This window comes from Sorex fumeus, unplaced genomic scaffold (genome assembly GCF_029834395.1).
Source record: "Sorex fumeus unplaced genomic scaffold, SorFum_2.1 ptg000050l, whole genome shotgun sequence".
In the NCBI taxonomy this organism is placed as follows: Eukaryota; Metazoa; Chordata; class Mammalia; order Eulipotyphla; family Soricidae; genus Sorex; species Sorex fumeus.
Genome location: NW_026606107.1, coordinates 11,447,561 through 11,471,845, shown reverse-complemented (window position 1 = coordinate 11,471,845; position 24,285 = coordinate 11,447,561). Strand labels below are relative to the sequence as shown.

Here is a 24,285-nt window from a genome sequence, read left to right as displayed (position 1 = left end):
TTGCATGAGAACAACCTGGGTTCGAACCTCAGAATCCCACATGGTTCTCCCAGCACTACCAGGAGTAATTCCTGAGTATAGAACCAGAAGTAACCGCTGGACAGTTTTGGGTATAACCCCCAAAACAAATATATATTTTCTAAGTTTTTTGTGTGCTTTTATTTTACCCCAATTAGCTTAAGCTCACTATCGAATAATATAGCTTTTATAATGTAGCAGTGGTAAATATTTAAGTGAATATAAGAATTTAATGAACATAAGAATTGCTCAGGATACACATAAAATATGTATTCTAGACTATATAACCCAAGATTTAAATTTAGTAAGTCTCTTATAGAGTCTAGCAATTTGAATATTTTATTCAAGTCTATCACTTCACCATTGGTGTCACTACTATTAAACCACGTAATGAGAAATACCTGTTTAAATTATGAAAATTCCATGCAACTTTAAGTATCTTAATACAGGTATTTGTGGTCAGTTAAAGAGCTTACTGCTTTAATTTAGCGTTCCTAAATTCAATATATTTACCTCAATGATCTCACACAGATATATTTCATTAATTGCTAATAAATGCATTCAAATATTGATAGTGGATAATAAAATTATGCTCCAAAGACTTCTTTTGGTGTTAAAGAAAAAAAATAAAAATAGTTCTCTTAAATAGATATTTTTAATCTTAAAATCTCTAAAAAATTAATTGAAGTGTCTTTTGTTAGAGGAGACTAAGAAATATGTATCCCTTGAATAATTTTTCTAACAGGTTACAAATTATATTTACAGACGAGAATTGTTAATCCTCAAAATACACCTTTATTCCATATATAAAATTATGTACACACAATTAAATCCTCATATTATTGCCAAGTTACAGCAGAACTGGCTAGTTAATGAGACAGCTTCAGTTAGAAGACAAGAGATAATTTTTTAATGTTTTTCGGCCCCACCTGACTATGGTCAGAAATTACTCCTGGTTCTATGCTCAGGTATCAATCCTAGTGACCTCTGTGAACCATATGGAGTGCCAGGGATTGAACCTGGGTAGTCCACATGCAAGTCAAACAAACACCCTATCTGTTGTCCTATCTGTCCAGCCCCAAAAGACAACTATTAAGGTATCCCATGGATGTCAGTAGAAGAATGGAGGATGAATCTCCATTAAAAAAGCATTCCTTATATATAAGCAAATTGGACATGGGAATGTTAGTGTAATTTGTAGTTCAGTAGATGAGTGTACTGTTCATATATGCAACCAGAGGATTTAGTTATTTAGGCCATTCAGACCTAGGAGTTTCTATTCTTTGTACTTATCTGCATTGGTATCTGGCTTCTCTATTTGTATTGATAACAAATTATCTGGGTCAGAGTTTTCAGTCTTCTGTCCTGAGGAACATATTAATCTCTTCAGCTCCAGTGTGATGGATCTAGCTTAGGATTCAAGGAACTTTGGTGGCTATGGTAGTAGATAAATGGAGCAGAAACACTACTTTCCAGAAAGCTCACAATTTTGATGAATGTATTTCAGCACAGTAAATTTTAATTAATATCAAAGTGCCTGGTAGTAAAGAGGTATCCAGGAAGATACTTGAAGTTCAGGAATTGCATGTTGACCACAGCGTTTTAGAACATGCTTGAAAGAATTGAGAGAATATGCCTTTGCATCAAGGAACACTAAGAGTAAAATAGTAAATTGGGGCAAATGAATGGTCTACAAATGACTTTGAAGGAGCTAAGACCTCAGTCAGTGGAAAGGGCAGTGCACATATGAAGATTAAGGTAAAAGCTGCAACCAGCTTTGAAAAACATAACTTATCTTTCTGATTTGTGTCTTTAGTAGGGTCTGACTTATATTCTCCATTTTATGGATTGAGTTCCCTAGGCAAAATATAAATGATACTTTGAACTACCTCCAGACTGAGGAAGGTAGTTTCTTACCTGTTGCGACTCCTCTCTAGCCGCGGAGGCTCCAACCTGGAAAGCCTCTTTTCTTCCCCTGGGAGGGGGGAATTCCCATGCCCTTTCTGTGCATCATGCCCCGTGCCCCTTAGATGTGCCATGAGATGAGGAAAGAATGTGTCTCTAGTGAAAGCATGACTTTAGGATCATGGGATATGTTGTTACAAAAAATGTCATTGGTTACTCCTTTTTAAATTTTATCTTATTGAGATTTTGTGGTTTACAATAGTATTAATAATAATATTCCCTTGTACATTACTGTTAAAGCACTTGGTATCTTTGATTTTTTGTTGGGCTGTCTTTTTTACAATATTGGGGAGTAACATGGGGATTTTCATGTTTTTAAAAGGCCATTAACCAATAATCTTTCAGTTGTTGGCTGTAGTTCTGCCTCTGCTTCACATTTTAAGAGGTGTTGGTATGTTTAGGAAGTGGTTGGGGTCCCTTAGCTGGATGCATGCTGGGTTTGTTTTGTTTTTGCCCTTTATTATCTCCCTCATGTGCATCCTCCACATGGCATTTATAAACTCTGTGTTTGGGCAAAAAAGGATGATCTGCACCCAGAAATCTGAGAGAGATTGAAACCTTTATGTTCTCCAGAGTATCTCTCTCCAACAGATTATATGACCAGTTGGTAAAACCAAAACAGTAATAAAATTATGGATTGCTATACAAACGCCCAAAGAGTTGGGTATAGCATCATGTCCTATCACTCTCTTTACTCAAAAACTTTACAGGTTTTGGAATATAGCACTGTAGCACTGTCCTCTCGTTGTTTATCGATTTGCTCAAGTGGGCCCAGTAATGTCTCCATTGTGAGACTTGTTACTGTGTTTGGAATATCGAATACTTCACGGGTAGCTTGCCAGGCTTTGCCGTGCGGGCGATATACTCTCAGTAGTTTGCCGCGCTCTCTGAGAGGGGTGGAGGAACCGAACCTGGCTTGGCCGGCCAACCACGTGCAAGGCAGATGCCCTACTGCTGTGCTATCGCTCCAGCTCTTGGAATATAAGGACCAAAAATATGAATGTAATACTGGAAGGTGGCTTCTATATCAAAAATGAAGACAATAGTCTTGTCTGTTAGCAATATTGCCAAAAGTCTTGTCTGTTACCAGTATCTGATACCAAGAAGGGTATCTTTTCATATTACTTATCAATTTTCTGGGAGCTACCAGAGGCTGAAGGTCTCACTATCTTCTGGTGAGATTGACTGGCCTGAGACCATTCCATCCTGCGGTATTTGGTGACCTAGGTGACAGTCTCACAGTGAGTCATACCTCTCATACTGCAGGCAGAGTTCCAATGGGAACAAGTTTTGGTGGCTGTTCCTCAAAAGTCCTTCTTGGTAGTGGTTATAACATCCCTTTGACATAGTTCTGGAAAGGCCAAATGGCTGGATTGGGTCTAAGAGCTGCAAGCAAGAGATCAGTTTTCCCTTTGTTCTTTATAAAAATCCTTTGAACTACCTCCAGAATGAGGAAGGTAGTTTCTTACCTAGGCTAATCTCAGTACCTCTAATGTCTGTTTTTAAAGGTTTCTAATATCCAGGAAAGTCTGTGTTATGAACTTAGACACAACAAAAAAGGTGTTTTGAAGGAAAGTGTCTCACTTATTAAAGTTGCTTTTTCTCTGAGTTAGACCCCCAGGAGCAAAGCTCACTGAAACTGTTTCCCTGGGAATATTCTCCCTCTACTGCAGGGTCAGAAGATAGCACTTATATAGCTGAGAGTGCACAGGGTAAACACCCAATGAAAGACTAGGATTCTCAATCTTTGGTGGTGGGGTCAGGAAGCCATTGCAATAGTGCTTGGAAATTGCTGAATTATCTGAGGTGAGCAGAACAGGAAACCACTACCCTTGGTTAAACACTGCCTGTATGGCCTAAAACCTGGTGACTTCAGTGCTGGAGCTGTAAAATATCTGTTAACAATATCAACAAATAGTCATTCTTTGGATGCCCTGGCGTGGAGCCAGAAGATGGAGTCCCATGGAACACTAGAAGCAAGACCAGGATCAACTGTTCCAAGCATCAGCATCCTTGGATGCTCTGGAAGTTGGTGAATAAACTAGGCAGTAGCTTAATCCTTGGGCTAATCTGTACAATCTGGGAACATGGGAAAGAAGGGGACCAAACATTGTTCAAAATGCCATAGGACTGGCATATCAGCTCAAGGACTTTACAATGGTGATAAACAATTAACATGATCAAATTTTATTGTCTAAATAGAGTGATAGCTAAATTCCTTACACCTGAGGGGTGAAAGTGGTCTTCTTGGAAGGGTTCCTTTGGGCATCAAAGAGAAGAGGTACTTAGAGAGTATACGCTGATAGATAAATGTTCAAATATGAGGAAGTTTTCTATATTTGAAGTCTGTTTGAATGCACACTGGACTTTGGGAGGGTTTTCATAGGCCTCTTGCCCAGGTACTAGCATGGGACTTTATATTTGATACTGGAAAACCACTGCTGCCATGTGGCACTGGATGCTGCTGGGATGTCAGTAAAGCCTCAAGAGAGGAAGTTTCCTTCTGCTCACTCTTGAACTATTCCTCTATTGCCTGCACTGGTCTCCAAACTATGACTTTCTGGGTCACTAGACAGCTGTTAATTACCCTGTGTTAGACACTAAATATGTTACAGCAGAACTGGCTAACTTTACAGTCCTTGGAACCAGTGTGTAAGAATAACATGCAAATCACCAGATGTCCTCAGTGTTATGACATCTATTTAGCAACTCATGTGTGTTTATCTCTGTGGGCTATAGCAACCCCAGAATCAGGAACTCCTACATCAAGTACAGCAACTCAATTGTCATTCCACCTTGCTCCTATGACTTTCCCTGCTTGGAATCACAGGCTATTTACCAGTTCTCTTACCATTCACATCACCCTAGTCTTTGGCTACTGGTGATGTGAACTATATTCTCTGGCTACAGTTGTTAACTGGTTGCTGGTGCCAATCACTGGTTTGTGTTGTCATCTTCTTTTTTGTCTTCTTTGTGTGTTGATCTGCATTATCTGTCTATAACATCTTCCTATCATCTCTCCTCTGTAGTGTCCTGTATAAATATATATTGCCTATTCCCACCCATAGACATTTCTGCTGATTGGTTACACCCGATGTAACAGAGATTTAGCATGACCATTGGGATTGTCTTGATTATCCGGTACCCCTATTTTACACTTCCTGCATAACACTAACACAATAATTCAATATTTGGTTTCTCATATTTTGCATGTGTTATCTCTTAAGATGAAACCACAATTAACCAGGGGAGGCAAAGACTGCCAGTGACCATGACTAACACAGAAATTAAGAATTTAAATTAATGTGATATAAGAAATAAGAAAAGGGAAAAAAGTTTATTTATAGATTATACATAAGAAAGAAGTTTTAGATCTCCTTTTTGTCAGCAAAGGTCAAGATGAAGTGTGACTAATCGTGTATTGAACAGTAGAAAGCAACATAGATGGGTCCAGAGAGATAGTCCAAAATTAAGTCACTGTCTTGCACTTGTCTAACCCTGGTTCAATTTATTATACCACATGCTAGTTTCAATGCTGGTAGTCACAAGAAATAATCCCTAAATGGAGAGTCAGGAGTAAGTTGTGAGCACTCTGTCAGCGCTCATAATTTGTGGCCCATAACTCCTCCACTCCCCCAAATTAGGTGAAATGATTGACCCTCAAATATTATTTGAATTAAAAATGTAGGAGGTTTTGTAACTAAAAACTACAGTGTCAAGGTATTATTTTATTACGAAACATGTCATATGGGAATTTATACTGATAATTAAGGACTATGAGTGAGGCATATACTTTAGTTATATAATTTAGATAACAATCACAAAGATAGTTTCTAGGAAATTTTTACTTGGTTATGTAATGAAATGTGTAGTTTCCTAGAAACTAACTTTCTGATTGTTGGCTGTATTATATAAATGAATTAATTTTGCTATGATAAAATGCACAAGAGTAAAATAAATTGATTCTTTGCTTTATGTGTTAAAAATAGGTTAAAATTGTTTCACACTCTGAAACTGTGAATTGAGAAAGAAATAAAAGACCCAAAGTGTAGGTTAGATTTTGTCTAATTTATCATAAGATAGAGGCCCTCATTACTAAAGAACAAACACACCTTAGTCCCCACTTGAAGCATTTTATTGTATAATTACCATTAACAGGTATTCTTACCACTTAACTATTTTAATTTTTAGGTTTTAGAATTAATTTGCTCGAGCGGGCCCAGTAATGTTTCCATTGGAGACTTTGTTGTTACTGTGTCTGGCATATCGAATACTCTCGGTAGCTTGCCGGGCTCTCTGAGAGGGGCGGAGGAATCGAACTCAGGTCGGCCATGTTGGCCGCTTGTAAGGCGAATGCCCTACCCGCTGTGCTATCGCTCCAGCCCGGGATTTGGAGTCACATCTGATCATGTTTAGGGCCTTTCCTGCATTTGTGCTCAGGTGTGACATAATGACCACTGTTGATGCTCAGGAATACATTTGCAGTGCCAGGGATGGAAACGCTGACTGCATGCCAGACAAGTGTCTTACCGCCTTACAGTCTCTCTGACCCTGGGACGAATTTAAAGGAAAGAAAAAATAAGTACAATAGGAAGTTTCCTGCAAACTTCTTCTGAAAAACTTGTATTTCTACATTTCTAAGTCTATATGACTGAAAACATTAATGTTATTATTTACTATTTCAGCCCACCAAAATCTTAAGATATAGAAATTTTGTTATATTTATTTATACAAGAACAAATTATTGCCTAATAATGAAAGAAACTCATGTTCAAATAAGGATTAAAATTTTCTACGTGCTAAAATGTTTATGAAGCCTGAGATCCTCTTTATTTATAATAAGCTGATTTTTCATCTAGATATGGCCTTTTAAAAATAAAATAATAGCCACTTTTCTCCCAGATGAAGCAGGTTTGAATAAAGAACTGAATGTCCACAAACCCTAAAAATGTTCACAACTCAAGGAAATGTTAATGTGACTTCACTAATTAGCTTAAATAGAAAAATTTATAAATTTAACTCATTAAGAAATAATTAGATAACAGCTGAAAACCTATAATTTTCTTTTCTTAGTCTCAGCGGCACGTCACATTTCACTTACCAGAAGGCTCTCAGGAAAGCAACGGTAATGGAAGATTGGGGGACCATGATGAAGGCAGTCTTTCCAGCATATTCCACGCCTTACAGCATGGTTGTCCTCAGGAAGAATACTTTGACCATGCTGCACCAAACAACCGTACTGAAGGGGATGGCAACTCTGATCCTGAATCTAGTAAGTTACCAACCCCAGTCCTGCAATATTAGTGGAATTATAGTATTTTCAAGTCAGTCTTTTAATATCCAGTATGACACTGGCAATTGAATTATGTTCATGTTAATAATAACACAAAAAGAAAAAGTAATAATACGTGTTTAAAAGTAAAATACATAGCTGAGTGACATACAAATTTTGTATTATTGAATTGTGTTATCATATGCATCATTAATAAAACTTTAAAATAGGACTGAGATGATAGTACAACAGGAAAGACCTTGCTTTGCACATGGCTGACATGGCTCCAATTCCCCGTATCATCCCCCAAGCTTTCCAGGAGTGATCCCTGGGCATAACCTTGAGCACTGCTGGATGTGACCCCCCCAAACAAAAAATAAAATAAAAATTAAATTAATCAAAATTATTTTGTCTAGACATACATAGTTATACAAATACACACATGTATAACCAATCACTTAATTGTATTCATTTATTTGTGTAAATATAACTAAAACCAGGAATTTCTATATTTTATTTCTAGTAAAGATAAAATGTAAATTTTAAAGATAATTTAAGTATTTCATATTTTAGGAGAAGGAAGAGATTTGATCCATGGTGTAGAGCAGTTAGCCTAATATTTCCAATATTATCTTAAAACTATGTTTTGTGCCATGCTATCATTTAGAAAGACATTCAGATTGGGAATTGTGACTGAAATCATGAAAATAACGCTTTGAAAAAGTACAAGATATAAAACTCAAAAAATGATTATTAAGATGTTACTAAATAGAGAACTGTATTATATTCATTATCTTGAACATATGTGTCTATTTTTATAACATTTTTGAAAACAAATATTGGAGGGCTGAAGAGAAAATACAGATGTTAAAGTGCTGCCCTTTTTCTATCCCAGCACTATACAGGTCTCCCAAACACCACCAAGATGATCCCTGATTGCAGAGTCAGGAGAAAGTCCTGAGCACAGACAATTGTGGCAAAAAGAAATTCATAAACAAAAACCAATTAAGTGGAAATTGCCATTCACTCTTTAGAAGAACTTGAGAAGGTTAAGAAATAGGCCTTCTCAGGCTTTTTATTTTCTTTTCTTTAAAAATAATTTTGTTTATTTAGTCATGCTTAGTTTGGGGGCCATATCTGGCAGTACTCAGTGTTTAAGTTTGGCTCTGTGCCTGGTATCACTTCTGGCATGTTTTGGAGGACATATGTAGTGCCAGAGAGCGAACCACAGGTTGACCCTGAGCATGGCAAATGATCTACCTGCTGCGCTAGCTCTCTGACCCTCGAGCAATAATTTAAATGTTATTTAAACTTTCATGCTCATATCTGATCTCTTTCTGTTTTCTAATTTTTGCTGATTCAATCTTCAGCAGCTCTAGGATCTGAAAAATAGCCATTTTATCCATATTATGCAATCTAGCATCAAAGAGTTGCTCGTGAAATCTTGTGTGATCTTTTGCATTTCTATGCACTCTGTTGTTAATTTTCTTTCATTTCTGATCGGATTTAGTAGTTTCCTTTTACTCTTTTTTATTATAGTTAATGATTTGTCAATCTTGTATATTCTTTCAAAACATCACTCATGTTCCTTGATCTTTCATGCATTGTTAATTCATTATTGAATTCTGCACCAATTTTAAAGATTCCTTTCTCTAATTCCTTTGTAATTCCTTCATTATTTTTCTATATTCCTTTGCTGTGGCATTAGATTTTTTTACTTGAACTTTTTTTTGTTCGTTTTCTGATTACATTGAACTTTTAGTAGCGTTTTTGTTATTTTCCATATGTTCTGATCACTATGTCTTCATGTTTTCATTCTAATATTTTTCCCGGAATGTTTTTATTTCTTATTTGACTTTGTATTTGACCCAATGGCTTTCTAGTAAGTAGCAAGGTATTTAGTTTACAGATATTTCAATATTTCCAAGCTTTGTGATTTATTTTCCCCTTCAAAGCATTGTGGTCTTAGGAGATACTTGATGTGTTATAAATATGCCAAGCAGGAGCACAAGTTTTTCACCACGGGATTGAAGATAATTTTAAATTCCAGAAAAGTTACTTAAGAAAAATATTTATGAAATTCAATGTAACGTGGAAAGCATATAAAGGAGATATTAATTTATAGATTTTAATTTATATTGTAATAATATAAAAAATGAAAGCAAGGGCAGAGAGGTAGTACAGAGTTAAGTCACTTGACTTGTGCATGGCAGACCCTGGCACTGCAAATTATCCCCTGATCACTACTAGGATTAATCCCTGAGCACAGAGCCACAGTCAAATCCTGAGCAATGCTGAGTTGGACCCAATCCCCAAAAATTTGATGGTAAAATTGCACTAATGACTCTAATGGAAGAAGGAAGGAAAAAATTCTAGAAAAACTGAAGTAGGCCTATGAAAAATATTAGACTTCATAGGCAGAGTAAACACTGAATTATAATAATGTCCACAAGTTAAGGGTTTTAAGTGAGAGGACAGCAGGCAGGATGTTTGCTTTGGATACAGACAAACTAGGTTCAATTTTTGCCACCACGTTTGGTTCTCCAAACCCCATTATGTGTGATTCCTGAGTACAGAGAAAGGGATAAGCCCTAATCTCAGCCAGGTGTGACCCAAAATGAAAAATGGAAAAGGAATATGGAAAGTTAGAAGAGCAGGGACTAGAGAGTATATTCAAAGAAGTAATAGAAGAAAACTTTCTAAACAGAAGGAAAGAAATAGGTTCCCAGATGAGAGAATATTGACATTTTATTTGTTTGTTGAGCTAAACCTGGTGGTGCTCAGAGCTTATTCCCAGTTCAGGACTTATTTCTGTTTTTGTAAATGTGAAACACCCACACACATCCAGTTCAGTTGTGAGGATGTCCAATGCTTATGTAGTCTGTATCACAATGGAAGCAAGGGAATTCAGGATTTTTTTGTGTGTTGAGCATAAACAGTTGACACAGATTCATGGACCATGAGGGTTAAGTTCAGTATGGACCACTCTAGGAGTTGAAAACCAGGAGAAACAAACAAGAAGAAACCTAGTAAATGGAATAACTTATAAGAATAATTTTTTGAAAACGATTATCAGACATGTCCATTGAATTTCAACCATGACATCCACCATCCTAGGAGAATAACAAGTTATTTCTTATTGCAATCGGGGACAAAAGGAATGTTCTAGAAATGACCCAAGATTCACAGTTGTTTCTAAGTGGCCATGTGATTACTTTTCTAGTTAATAAGAAATGTTCCTTAGGTTTTGTTTTTGTTTTTGGTGTACACCCAGTAGTACTCAGGGCTTATTCCTATCTCTGCACTCAGAGATCACTCCTGTCAGGGCTTTAGGAACTATGTCTGTCACTGGAGATTAATCCAAAGGTGAGTCTTGTACAATGCAAATTACCTACCTGATATATCTGGGCTTGAGGACATACAAATTTTAAAATCCGTAACAATTTATACCAATAAATTACATCATTGAATTATCAAAAGTTAGTGAAAAAAGTTACTAGGTAAAAGAAAAAAGATAAAAGAAAAAAAAGTAATATATAAAATATCTTTAGAAAGCTCTCATTAAACTTCTGAGCAGAAATCACCATGCAAAGGATAGTAAGCAATGACATTCACTCACACTGTAAAAATATTAAAATGTACCACAGAGGCAGGGTGGGGTGGGGGGATGGGGTGGGGTTGGTGGGAGGGATGCTGGGACCATTGGTGGTGGAAAATGGGCCCTCGGTACTTGGTGGGTACTTTATCATTGTATAACTTGATGGGTACTTGATCATTGTATGACTGAAACACAAGCACAAAAGTTTTTAAGTCTGTAACTGTACCTCACGGTGATTCACTAATAAAAAATTTTAAAAAATGCAAAAATGCCAACAAAGATTACCAGGAAAAATTATCATGCAGTTAAAATATATAAACAAAAGATTTTGGGGGCCCTCTAAAGGTTTCAAAAGCTCAAAAGTTTGCCACCATCATACCTACTCTATAAGATCTGTTAAAAGGAATTTTAAATATAAAAACAAATGATTATAACATCTTGAATAGTGGGATAAGTAACAATGCAGTAACAGAAACAAAAAAGTGATGAATAAATTAAAAATATGGGAGGTATACTGGGACCCGTGGTGGTGGAAAATGGGAAGTGGTGGAAGAATGGGTACTTGATCATTGTATAACTGAAACCCAAGCACAAAAATTTGTAAGTCTACAACTGTACCTAAGGGTGTTTCACTAATGGGAGGGATACTGGGATCTGTGGTGGTGGAAAATGGGCACAAGTGGAGGGATATGTACTTGATCATTGTATAACTGAAACCCAAGAACTAAAATGTGTAAGTCTACAACTGTATCTCATGGTGTTTCACTAATAAAAATTAAAAAATAAAAAAAAACATGTGTGTCAAAAAAACCCTGACAGAACTGGTAAAATCAAAAGATGAAAAGCAAACTCACCAAAAAGACTTTTGTAGTCACTGAAAGTAAGGTACAATTTCTATTCTTAAAACCAAAAAATAATATCTGTAGCAGAGACATTTCAAAAAAGAAATACAGAGAGTTTTCAGTGAACTCTTTGCATGAAAGGATAGAAAAATATGGGGGAATTGCAATATAAATATATATTTTTAAATTTTTATTAGTGAAACAAAATGAGGTATAATTGTAGACTTACAAATTTTTGTGCTTGGGTTTCAGTTATACGATGATCGAATACCCATTCCTCCACCAATGCCCATTCTCCACCACCAATGATCCCAGTAACCGTCTCATCCTCCCACCCCCCCCCATCCAACCTTGCCTCTGTAGAAGGGCATTCCCTTTTCTTCTCTCTCTCCTTTTGGGTGTTGTGGTTTGCAAAAGAGGCATTGAGTTGCAATAATGTTCAGTCTATAGTCTACTTTCAGCATACATCTCCCATCCTGGGAGGATCCTCCCAACACCCTTAACTTGGTGCTCCCTTCTCTCTCTGAGCTGCATTTAACCCTAGCATGTGCGGCTGGCCTCCAAACCATGAAGTGAACCTCCTGGAACTTATCTAAACTATTCTTGGGTGTTAGTCTCCTATTTTGTTACTTTATTAATTTTTTTCCTATTTCATTACTTTATATTCCCCAGAAGAATGCAATTTTTCTCTGTCTGTCCCTCACTTTCTGACTCATTTCACTTAGCATGATATTTTTCATTTACTACTACTTGTATATAAATTTCATGAGTTTATCTTTTCTAACAGCTGCATAGTACTCCATTGTGTTTATGTACCAAAGTTTCTTTAACAAGTCGTCTGTTCTCGGGCACTCGGGTTTTTTCCAGATTTTGGCTATTGTGAACAGTGCAGCAATGAACATAGAAGTGCAGGTGTCATTTCGACTATACTTTTTTGCCTCTCTGGGATATATTCCCAGGAGTGCTATTGCTGGGTCAAATGGCAGCTCAGTTTCTAATTTTTTGAGAATCGTCCATACTGTTTTCCAAAAATGTGGTGATGAAATGAACAGAAACTTTCTCAAAGAAGAAATTCGAATGGCTAAAAGGCACATGAGAAAATGCTTTACATCACTAATCATCAGGGAGATGCAGATCAAAACAACAATGAGATATCTCATCCCACAGAGACTGGCTCACATCCGAAAGAACAAAAGCAATTGGTGTTGGCATGGATGCAGAGAGAAAGGGATTCTCCTTCACTGCTGGTGGGAACGCCGACTGGTTCAGCCCTATTGGAAAACAGTATGGATGATTCTCAATATAAATATTTATTGTTTGGGTTTGAAGAGGAGCACACCATAATGCTGCTCAGAGCTTACTCCTGGCTCTGTGGTCAAGGATTATTCCTGGCATGGCCTAAGGAATTTTATGCAGTGCTGGCAAGGAAAATTCCCTACTTTTTCTACTATCCCTCCAGGTCTCACAAACAGAAATGGTTTAAATAAGCATAAATCAATGGTTAGATTAAGAACAAGCAAACGCTCTTTCATGTTTAATGTGAGTGAACTAGTCAGCATTCCAAAGACATAGAATAGTTGGATATATTAAAACCAAAGAAATTAAACAAAATAGGACTAAAATCTGGAAGACAGGACAACAATCAGGACTCCACCTATCTAGAAAATTTCTGACCCAGGATCGATCTGGCATCACATGGTCCCTTGTGCATTACCAAATGCAGCCCTGAAGGCTTGAGTGCTGGCAAATTGTAACCCTGGAGGACCACAAGCACTGTTGGAGTTGTCCTTGTAATCCAGAACTAGTGTATCAGAGCAGCACTCCATCCGCAGGCCCTTCCATAGAACCTTGAGCAGGTTGGCTTTATATATATATATATATATATATATATATATATATATATATATATGTTTATATATACATTTGCGTGAAAGGCTGTTACATGGTGGTTCATGTCAATACTGGAGAGAAAAAGGAAGGATCTGTTATTTTCTTATAACATACTTTCGACAAAAAGGAAATAAAATATGTATATATACATACATACATGCATACATACATACATACATATTAAGGAACCAATTCAGAAAGAACATATAATGGTGATGAACATATATGCACCATAATGGAGGACACAAAATACTCAAAAAAGTCATTCACATATCTCAAAGTTGCACTGCCAGCAGCACAGTAATGTAGGGGATACATAGCTTACAGAAATGGGCAAATGAGCTCAAAAAAATTAACAATTGATTGGCAGAATTGATAGTACTGCATTAATGGCATTCATCTTGCATTCAGCCAACACAGGCTCAATCCTTGGCAACCCATATTGTTCCCCAAGTCTGCCAGAAGTGATCCTTGAGTGCAAAGACAGGGGTAAGCCCTGAGCGAAGTTGTGTATCTCCCCTCTCCCAGAAAAACAAAACAAAACCAAAAGAACCGGAAAGACTAATGGCACCAAATGAAGCAATTAAAGATATAAATATACACATAAATTTCTACCCCAAAAGAAACAAATAAACAATATTATAAAGTATTTATAAAACATTCTCAAGGCTAGAACATATGTTAACACACAAGAGAAGTATTAACACATATGTTAAAATTGAAGATCAAAAAAAATTCTGAACATAGGTATATAAGACTAGAAATAAAAATAAGTGTGGTGCATAGGAAACATCTGGAAACTAAAAAGCATGCTTCTAAATTACCTTCAAGTCAAAAATCAAAGCAAAACTTTAAAACAGTATAATTAGAAAACACCAAAAATAAAGAGATGATTTATCAGACATTTTGTGATGAATATAGTACACTAGTTGTTTGGAAGTATGTTGCTATATAAGTCTATATTAAAAAATGAAAGAAAAATCTCAAGTAAATTACCTGAAATTAAATTTGAAAAAATTAATTTTTGTAATGAAGGAAGCAAAATCCAGTAGAAGACAGGAAACAAAAAGTATAATAAAAATAAAATTTAAAGTGTGATATGAAAGAGCAATTATATCAACAATAAATTATTTCGAAATATAAACAAAAACAATAAACCTCTTACTAGGCTCATCAAGAAAAAAATGAGAAAAAACTAACAGAAAGAAAGTATTGAAATGGTGTAGATCTCTCTCTCTCTATATATATGTATATGTATATAAATTAAAGATATAAATATATATATATATATATATAAAACCCAGGTCGGCCGCCTACAAGGCAAATGCCCTACCCGCTGTGCTATCACCCAGCCCCTGAAAATATCTTTTAAAGAGCCAGAGTGATAATACAGAGGGGAAGACTATTGCCTGGCATTTGGCCTTGCAGGTGGGTTTGATTACTGGCATTCCATGTGGACCCCCAAGCACTGCCAGGTGTGATTGCTGAGTGCAGAGCCAGGAGTAAGCTCTGAGCACCACCAGGTGTGGCCCAAAATGACAACAATTTTTTTAAACATCTCATGCTGGGGCTGGAGCAATAGTAGAGCGGGTAGGGCATTTGCCTTGCATGCAGCTGACCTGGGCTCAATCCCTGGCATCCTATATGGTCACCTGAGCACTGCCAAGAGTTATTCCTGAGTGAAGAGCCAGGTATGAGTTATTCCTGAGTGCAGAGCCCCTGAGAATCATCAGGTATGATGCAAAATCCAATAATAATAATCACGATCACGATCACGACCACCCTGTTGTTCGTCGATTGCCTCGAGCAGGTGCCAGTAACGTCTTCTTCGTCCTAGCCCTGAGATTTTTTTTTTAAAGTGCCATATTCAAGGCTTTTTCAGGGTTAGGAGAATGAGACCCATCATTGTTACTGGTATTTGGCATATTGGGTATACCACGGGGAGTTTGCCAGACTCTGCCGTGTGGGCATGTTACATTTGGTAGCCTGCCAGTTTGACCAAATTAGGAATGAGATGATAAGATGTCGCGTGGCCGCGCGCTTCCGGGAGCTGAGTGTGATAATCTCTGGATCCTGGCCGTTGTTGGAGTTACACGGCAGTTGGTGGGTGTAACTGTCTAGTTACTGGCAGGTCCAGTCCCAAACTGTGCAGGCTTGGAGATCTCAGCCCCGGGTCCCACACACCTGGGTTCCTCTGTCAGTTCTTTTATGCGTGAGGCTCATCCAAGTGTGTGGAGAGTGCTCCCAGCATGGCCTTGGCTGGGCCTCGGTGGTCTTCAGCTGTTGGGCCCTGGTGGAGACAGTCAGGCATAGGGTAGGAGACTCTGCCTTGTTCTCTCCCAGGAGCTGAGTGTGTAATAATAATAATAATAATAATAAATTTCTCATATCATGTTTATGTACTGTTTCCTCGTACTGTATATGGTTCCCTGTGGAGTGATGCCCAAGCAATGCTAGGTGTGTCCCAAAAGCCAGAAACATTGAAAAAACTAATCAAAGTTTATATGATAGACCCAAAAGGCCTAGAGCATTTTCCTCAATTATACTATTTTTTTTCAAGTTAAGCTTCAACATGAAGGAAAAAGAATAGTTTAGGTATTTATGACTACCATGTCTGAGCCTGGCAAGCTACCCATGGCGTGTTCAATATGCCAAAAACAGTAGCAATAACAGGTCTCATTCTCCTGACCCTGAAAGAGCCTCAAATACAGCAGCATTGGGAAAGGCAAGTAAGAAGAGGCTGCTAAAATCTCAGGGCTGGGATGAATGGGGATGTTACTGGTGTCCGCTCGAGTAAATAGATGAACAACAGGATGACAGTGATACAGTGATACAGTGATATATCTATATCTATAGCTATACCTATATCTATATTGAGTCACCGTGAGATACAGTTACAAAGCTTTTATGTTTGAGTTTCGGTCATACAATGATCAAACAACCATCCCTTCACCAGTGCACCTTTTCCACCAACAAAGTCCCCAGTATCCCCTAATCCCAACCCTTCCCCTTCCTGTGTGGTAGACAATTTCCACAACTCTCTCTCTCTCTACTTTAATTACATTCAATATTTGAACACCAGTCTCACCATTATCATTTGGAATTTTCCCGTCACCACTTAAATCTGCCAAAAAGGCAATGTTAGACATTTTATTTTCTATTGCTTGTTATTAATAACATATGATGTCACATAGGCGTGAGAGTGGCCATGCACTCCTGAAATTCTAAAATTTTAATAATTAGGGTCTGGAAAGATCTCTGCAGCGAGCTGCTTGCTTCCAAGATTCTTTTGTGTGTCTCTGGATCACGGCCATTAAGGACCTTAAGTAGTAGCCAGAAAAAAGCAGTTGGTAAGTGTTATCTCAAGGTCTCATCAGGGAGGGAGGTTGAGAGGGACCGGCTCCTTCCTCAGCCCGTGAGGCCTGCCATTTGCTATTATTGCTCCTGTGTACCTGAACTTCTTATTGGCTTCTGGAAAATGGTGGGCACCAGGATTCCTAGGGGACAGGGAGAAGGACAGCACCTGCTCCTATCTGGAGTAACCTGGTGAAATGGGCCTATTGCAAAAACCTGAGGCATCTCTGCAGCTAGCTGCTCAGTTCTGAAATTCTTCTGTGTGTCTCAGTTTGCTAAGATTTTGTTGGAGAACTTTGCATCAGGTGTATCAATGGTTTTTTATTCTCAATCTATTTCAAGTCTCTAAACATACTAAATCATAAATTCTTTTTTCTATAGAAATTCCTATTGTAAGCTGTATTTAAGTGTTTTCCCCATTTTTAGGTTTTTGACAATTTTTTAAAAATTTTTTTTTAATTTTTTTTTATTAGTGAAACACCATGAGGTACAGTTGTAGATTTACAATTTTTTTGTGCTTGGGTTTGATTATACAATGATCAGATACCCATCCCTCCACCAGTGCCCATTTTCCACCACCATGGATTATATCCCCCCCACCCCCATCCCCCCATTCCCCCCTGCCTCTGTGGCAGGGCAATCCCCTGTGTTCTCTCTCTCCTTTTGGGTGTTGTGGTCTGCAAAAGAGGCATTGAGTGGCAAACATGTTCAGTCCATAGTCTACTTTCGACATGCATCTCCCCTCCTAGGAGGATCCTCCAAACACCCTTTATTTGGTGTTCCCTTCTCTATCTGAGCCGCCCTTTCCTCTATAATGCCCAACTGGCCACTAAGCTATGGAGTAATCCTCCTGGTGCTGATCTCAGCTATTCTTGGGTATTAATCTCATATTTTGTTACTTTATATCCCCCAGATGAATGCAATCTTTCTATGTCTATCCCTCTCTTTCTGACTCATTTCGCTTAGCATGATACTTTCCATGTTGTACCACTTGTATGTAAATTTCATGACTTCATCTTTTCTAACAGCTACGTAGTACTCCATTGTGTAGATGTACCAAAGTTTCTTTAACCAGTCATCTGTTCTTGGGCATTCAGGTTTCTTCCAGTTTCTGGCTATTGTAAAGAGTGCTGCAATGAACAAACAAGTGCAGATGTCACTTTGGCTATACATTTTTGCCTCTCTGGGATATATTCCCAGGAGTGGTATTGCTGGGTCAAATGGGAGCTCAATTTCTAATTTTTTGAGAATCGTCCATACTGTTTTCCAGAAGGGCTGAACCAGTCGACATTCCCACCAACAGTGAAGGAGTGTCCCTTTCTCGCCACATCCCTGCCAACATTGGTTGCTTTTGTTCTTTTGAATGTGGGCCAGTCTCTGAGGTGTGAGATGGTATCAAATCATAAATTCTTATGGTTCAGTGAATTTCAGATAAACTTTATTTGATATTTTTAATTTGGAATTTTGTATAAACAATGTAGAATATGCAAATGTAATGTTTTTGTTTTTTAATATTCATTGCAAAAATAATGCAATGTTTCAGAAACACTTAGTAGTGAAAGACATGGCAAACCAAGGTCATGATGGAGAAATATATTAACATTGTAATAGCAATGTTTTATACAAAAATATGGCTAAGAGCCATACAAAAATAGGGCTGGAGTAATAGCACAGCGGGTAGGGCGTTTGCCTTACAAGCGGCCAACATGGCCGACCCGAGTTCGATTCCTCCGCCCCTCTCGGAGAGCCCGGCAAGCTACCGAGAGTATTCGATATGCCAGACACAGTAACAACAAAGTCTCCAATGGAGACGTTACTGGGCCTGCTCGAGCAAATCGACGATCAAAGGGAGGGCCTTTACCTTTACCTTTACCTTATGGCTAAGAGATTACTAATTCTTTTTTGTTTGAAAGGTTGAGAAATGGGTTAGGTAGTAGAAGTAGAGAGATCTATGAAGTGGCCTTTTGATTTCTTTTCTTTTTTTAATTTATTTTCATAAAAACATTTTTTTTATTTTTATGACACACTTAGGTGTGCCTAGGTCTCACCACTGTCTCTGCACTCAGGGATCATTCTTGGTGGTGCTGGCAGTACCATTTGGGGTGCCAAGGATTGAACTCAGGTGGCATGGAAGGCCTTACCTTCTATCTCTCCATCTCAAGTCCCATCTGAAACTTTTAAGTTTTGCCCATATATTTAGGTGTCATGTGGAAATTGTGGTATATTGATGCTTAGTTACATGTTTATAATTTATTCAACATTTATTAAACTCTGAATAATATGAGGTATTTTATACTATTTTTAATATTTTTCCTAAATATATCAGGCTGAATTATCCTTTAACAAAAGTAATTGCTAAAAATATTGTGAATTAAATAATATATGTTCCTGCATGTATTGTTTATTTTTTCTCCTAGATAGTTGAATTTTGATTATATTTGTTCTGATATTAGTTTCACTTCTGTAAGTGAAAGTATCTGACCTGATTGATAAATATTGAAAGGAATTCTAAATGTAAAGAAACAGAATAACATACAATATTTAGCAACCTGATAATGATAAAACAGTACAGAAGTCAAAACAGAATATCATAAAAATTTTTTCAAACTAATAATGGTTATATAGTGCAGAAGTCAAAACAATTGTGATATTACACAGTAACAAAAAATAAAAGTACAGGAATAAATGAATTGAATCAATATTTCAAAATAATAATAAGTTGATACTATTGTCATATAAATTTGTTCTTAAAGGATATCATATACTATTAATATTCTAGGTTTAGTGACATGTTTATTCACTAATATCTGAATTACCTCCTTTAATATATAGGGCTGATAATTTCTTTTTTAGGTTAGGTCATTATTTTTCAATTCTATCCTCTTTCTTATGTCACTTATTAAAATCATTTGAACTCAAGAGCAAAATATTGACTGAGAAGTGTCATGCTTTTTTTCATTTATCAAAATGAAGGGATTATTTTTCATTTATCAAAATGAAGGGATTTTGTCACATATTTAAAGAGTTACTGATACTTTTATATGCCTTTTTGTTGGAAAATTATTGGTGTAGTATCCTTTAATCATGCTGCTATTAAACTAACTACATACTGGGAACAGCACTGTACCACTGTCCTCGCGTTGTTCATCTATATGCTCGAGCGGGCCCAGTAACGTCTCCATTGTGATACTTGTTGTTACTGTGTTTGGCATATCTACTGCACCACAGGGAGCTTGCCAGGCTCTGCCGCGCGGGTGAGAGAGGGGCGGAGGAATCGAACCCGACTCGGCCTGGCCGGCTGCGTGCAAGGCAAATGCCCTACCACTGTGCTATCCCTCCAGCCCATGAGGGGGGGGGGATACTGGGACCCATGGGGATGGATGATGGGCACTGGTGGAGGGATGGGCACTTGATCATTGTATAACTGAAACCCAAGCACAAAATTTGTAAGCCTATAACTGTACCTCATGGTTTTTCACTAATAAAAAAAGAAAAAAAAAGAATCTTTGCATATTCTGAATAGTCACCTCTTGTTAGACATACGATTTGTAAATATTTTCTCACATCCTATGGGTTGCCTTTTTACTCTTTGACCTTGTTTTTTGAGGAACAATTTTTAATAAATATTAAGATCAAAAAAAAGTTTAAAGAACTGAACATAATTAGAAGTTCATGTATTTTATTTTAAAATCACATATCAACTTATTTTATCTTAGTCAATCTATGGAAATGGTCTATTTTATTTAAAACAACTTTTCAATGGTAGGTAAGACACTATAATGGTAGGGAACTTGCTTTGCTTATTTTTGCTCAACCTGTGGCACTGCATACATTCCTGGAGTCCTTTCAGGAGTGGCCCTGAGTACAGAGCCAGTAGTAAGACTCGACTACTGTTGGATATGTGTGCCCACATGTGTACTACACCCCCCTAAGTAAACGGCCTCTCTGAAACTACTTAAGTAGAAAAAAATATTTTTGGACTGGAGCGATAGCACAGCGGGTAGGGCGTTCGCCTTACAAGCGGCCAACATGGCCGACCCGAGTTCGATTCCTCCGCCCCTCTCGGAGAGCCCGGCAAGCTACCGAGAGTATTTGATATGCCAGACACAGTAACAACAAAGTCTCCAATGGAGATGTTACTGGGCCCGCTCGAGCAAATCGACGATCAACGGGAGGGCCTTTACCTTTTACCTTTAAATTGTACTGATTATTTTTTAAATCAGTATACTATTCTTTCTAACACAGTTGAATCCAGCTATAATATTTCAATTATAGGGCAAATTTCAAAGTAATTGACTGCTGCAGTTTTTAAAACCCCACAGATTAAATTAGTGTATAGTGTCATACTAAGCTAAAAAAGAGTATTTCCATAAAATATTTCTAACTCCTCAAAATGAGTATTCAAATGTGACAAGCAAATTAACACTTCTATCAAAAGCTAAAATATTTCTACCATCTGACCTGCTTGATAAATATTGGAAGGAATTCTAAATGAAGAAAAGAGAATATCATACAATTTTTAGCAAACTAATAGTGTAGAAGTGAAAACAAATGTGATATTAGATAATGACAAAAAATAAAAGTACAGGAATAAATGATCTGAATCAATATTGTAAAATGACAATAAGTTGATATTGGGAAGCAAAAAGGAATTTTTATACACAGAAATTATGGTGCAATCTCAAGATCACTACAAAACAAAACTATCAATCATCAATATTTTGAAGAAAAATTACGTGGGAATAATTAACCAGGTAAATTACACATTGAAAAACAGAAATAATGGCTAGAGAGATAGTACAGTAGGCAGAGTGTTTGCTCTGCATGCATCTGATCCAGATTCCATCCCCAGCATCCCACATTGTCTCCCGAGCACCACCAGGAGTAATTCCTAAGTAGAAAGCTAGGCGTAACCCCTGAGCACCACTCGGTGTGACCCAAAAAACAAATTTTTTTAAAAAAGACAGAAACAAAATGGAAAAATATCAAATAGAAAACAAGATTGCAAATGTTAGTTTGTAAGTTCTTTTTATCTATGGTCCCCAAAAAAGATGAATGGCCTGTACCCATCAGTTAAAAGCAGAGTGCATGATTGCTTTTTTAAATTTCTATAATATGCATACAAAACACTCATATCAAATGTAAAGAAAAATATAACATCAGAGTGAAAGGCTTGAATAAGGATCCCAAGCCAACAATGCACAGAAATGTCTACGAACTACATTTCTTATAGCAGATAAAACTGATTTTCAATGGACAATCCAATTAGATAACAGAGTAGGTATTATACATTGATCAAGACATCTTTTCTTCAAAAATGTACATGGTTATCTATATCTGTCTATATTTGCTCAACATATGGAAAATCAAACATAATACAATTATTAACTGACCTCTAGGAATACATTGACTGCAAAACAAATATTGTAGAGGATAACAACTTATCTCACCACAGTGAAGAAATCAGGCACATAAAAAATTAAAAACCAAATAATGACATAACTTGATTTTACCAAAGAGATGAGTAGGTATAGAGAAAAATGTTCACCCACATATGAATGAATACACATTCTTCTCAAATGTACCTGAAACATTTCCATAGTTGATCATATGTTGGGACACAATAATATGTGAATATTGAAATTATACCATGCATCATATCTAATCACAGTGTTATTAGACTACCAATCAACAAAGAAAATTGGAGATACTTCAAAAACATTTTCTGTATACTGATAAGCCTTGGAATGCCTTCAAGAGCATTGAAGAAATAACTAAAAGGACAAAGAACCTCCAGCTACGAGCACATCTCTTTGATTCCACTATTCTTCCTGCATTAACATATGCCTCCGAGACCTGGACCCTACGAAAACAGGATGAGAACGCTATTCGGGTCACTCAAAGAGGAATCAAAAGAACTATGCTTGGAATATCATGATTCACTCAAATGAGAGATAGAATCCGGAGTTCTGATCTTCGTCAACGCTCAAGAATCAGGGACGCTGTCTCATTTGCCAAGACATCAAAAATCAGATGGGCTGGACATGTAATGAGGTTTACAGACAACCGCTGGACTAGAGCCATTACTGATTGGATTCCACGAGACATCAAAAGATCACGTGGACGCCCACCTATAAGATGGTCAGACTTCTTCGTCAAGACCCTAAATGATCGGTTTGAGGCTCTACATGTTCCTAAAACGAACAGATACCATTGGGCTACGCTAGCACGCAACCGGGATGAATGGAGACGTTACTGGCACCCGCTCGAATAAATCGATAAATAACGGGGATTAAGTGATTAAGTGATTAAGTGATAAGCCTTAATTCATTGAATGAATTAAAGGAGAAATAAAACTTTGCTGAAAACCAAAATAAATAATATATTAAAATCTATGGGACGAAGTTAACAGTCATAATAAGAATGAAGTCTGTCAAAGGCCTACCCACATCAAAAACAAACATCTCAAATAAACAGTTCTAAAATTATAGATGAATGGTCTAGGAAAGTAGGAACAAGCAGAACAAAATCTCAACAGAAGTAACAAGTAAAATATTGTGGAAATAGATATAATATTAACAAAATAAAATATAATGGATTAATAAAATCAATACCTTATTCTTCTAAAGGATTGATACAGTTGATAAACATCTCACCTGATTCACCAAGAAGAGAGCACATCTTGGGCTGGAGTGATAGCACAGTGGGTAGGGCGTTTGCCTTGCACGTGGCCGACCCCGGTTCGATTCCCAGCATCCCATATGGTCCCCTGAGCACCGCCAGGAGTAATTCCTGAGTTCAAAGTCAGGAGTAACCCCTGAGCACTGCCGGGTGTGACCCAAAAAGAAAAAAAAAGGAGAACATCTTGATCAAAGAAATCAAAGATGAAATAAAGGTGAAATTTGACTGATGTTTGAGAAATACAAAGGGTAGTAAGATACTGCATAAATCAAAAAAAGTAGTATATTTTCTCCCTAAGAACAAAAGCTTGTGACCAAATTACTTTGTCAGTGAATTCTATAATACATTCAAAGAAGTAATACCTATGCTACTCTTCCAAAACTTTAATGAGGTGGGGAACTCTCCCAAACAAGTATATGGAGGCCAAGACCACTGTAACTCCAAAACCAAGTATCCACATTAAAGTATGATATTTAGTAGTATCTCTCTATATATATGTGAATATATGTGTGCAAAACTCTTCAGGATATTAAATTATGATATTGACTGATATATCTGATATGATATGATATGATATGATATGATATGATATATGTACATATATATATGCAAAACTCTTCAATCTTGGCAAATCATGTCCAACAATATATCAAGACAATCTATCT

The 24,285-nt window shown here is 37.0% G+C and overlaps 1 protein-coding gene across 1 annotated transcript in view; it reads left to right on the top strand.

The window, feature by feature from the left end:
- Nucleotides 1–24,285, top strand: part of PCDH11X (protocadherin 11 X-linked) — a 330,947-nt gene that overhangs the window by 190,317 nt on the left and 116,345 nt on the right. The window contains exon 4 of the mRNA XM_056124116.1: nt 7,057–7,255. Coding sequence (XP_055980091.1) covers nt 7,057–7,255 — 199 coding nt within the window. The remainder of the gene's footprint in view (nt 1–7,056; nt 7,256–24,285) is intronic.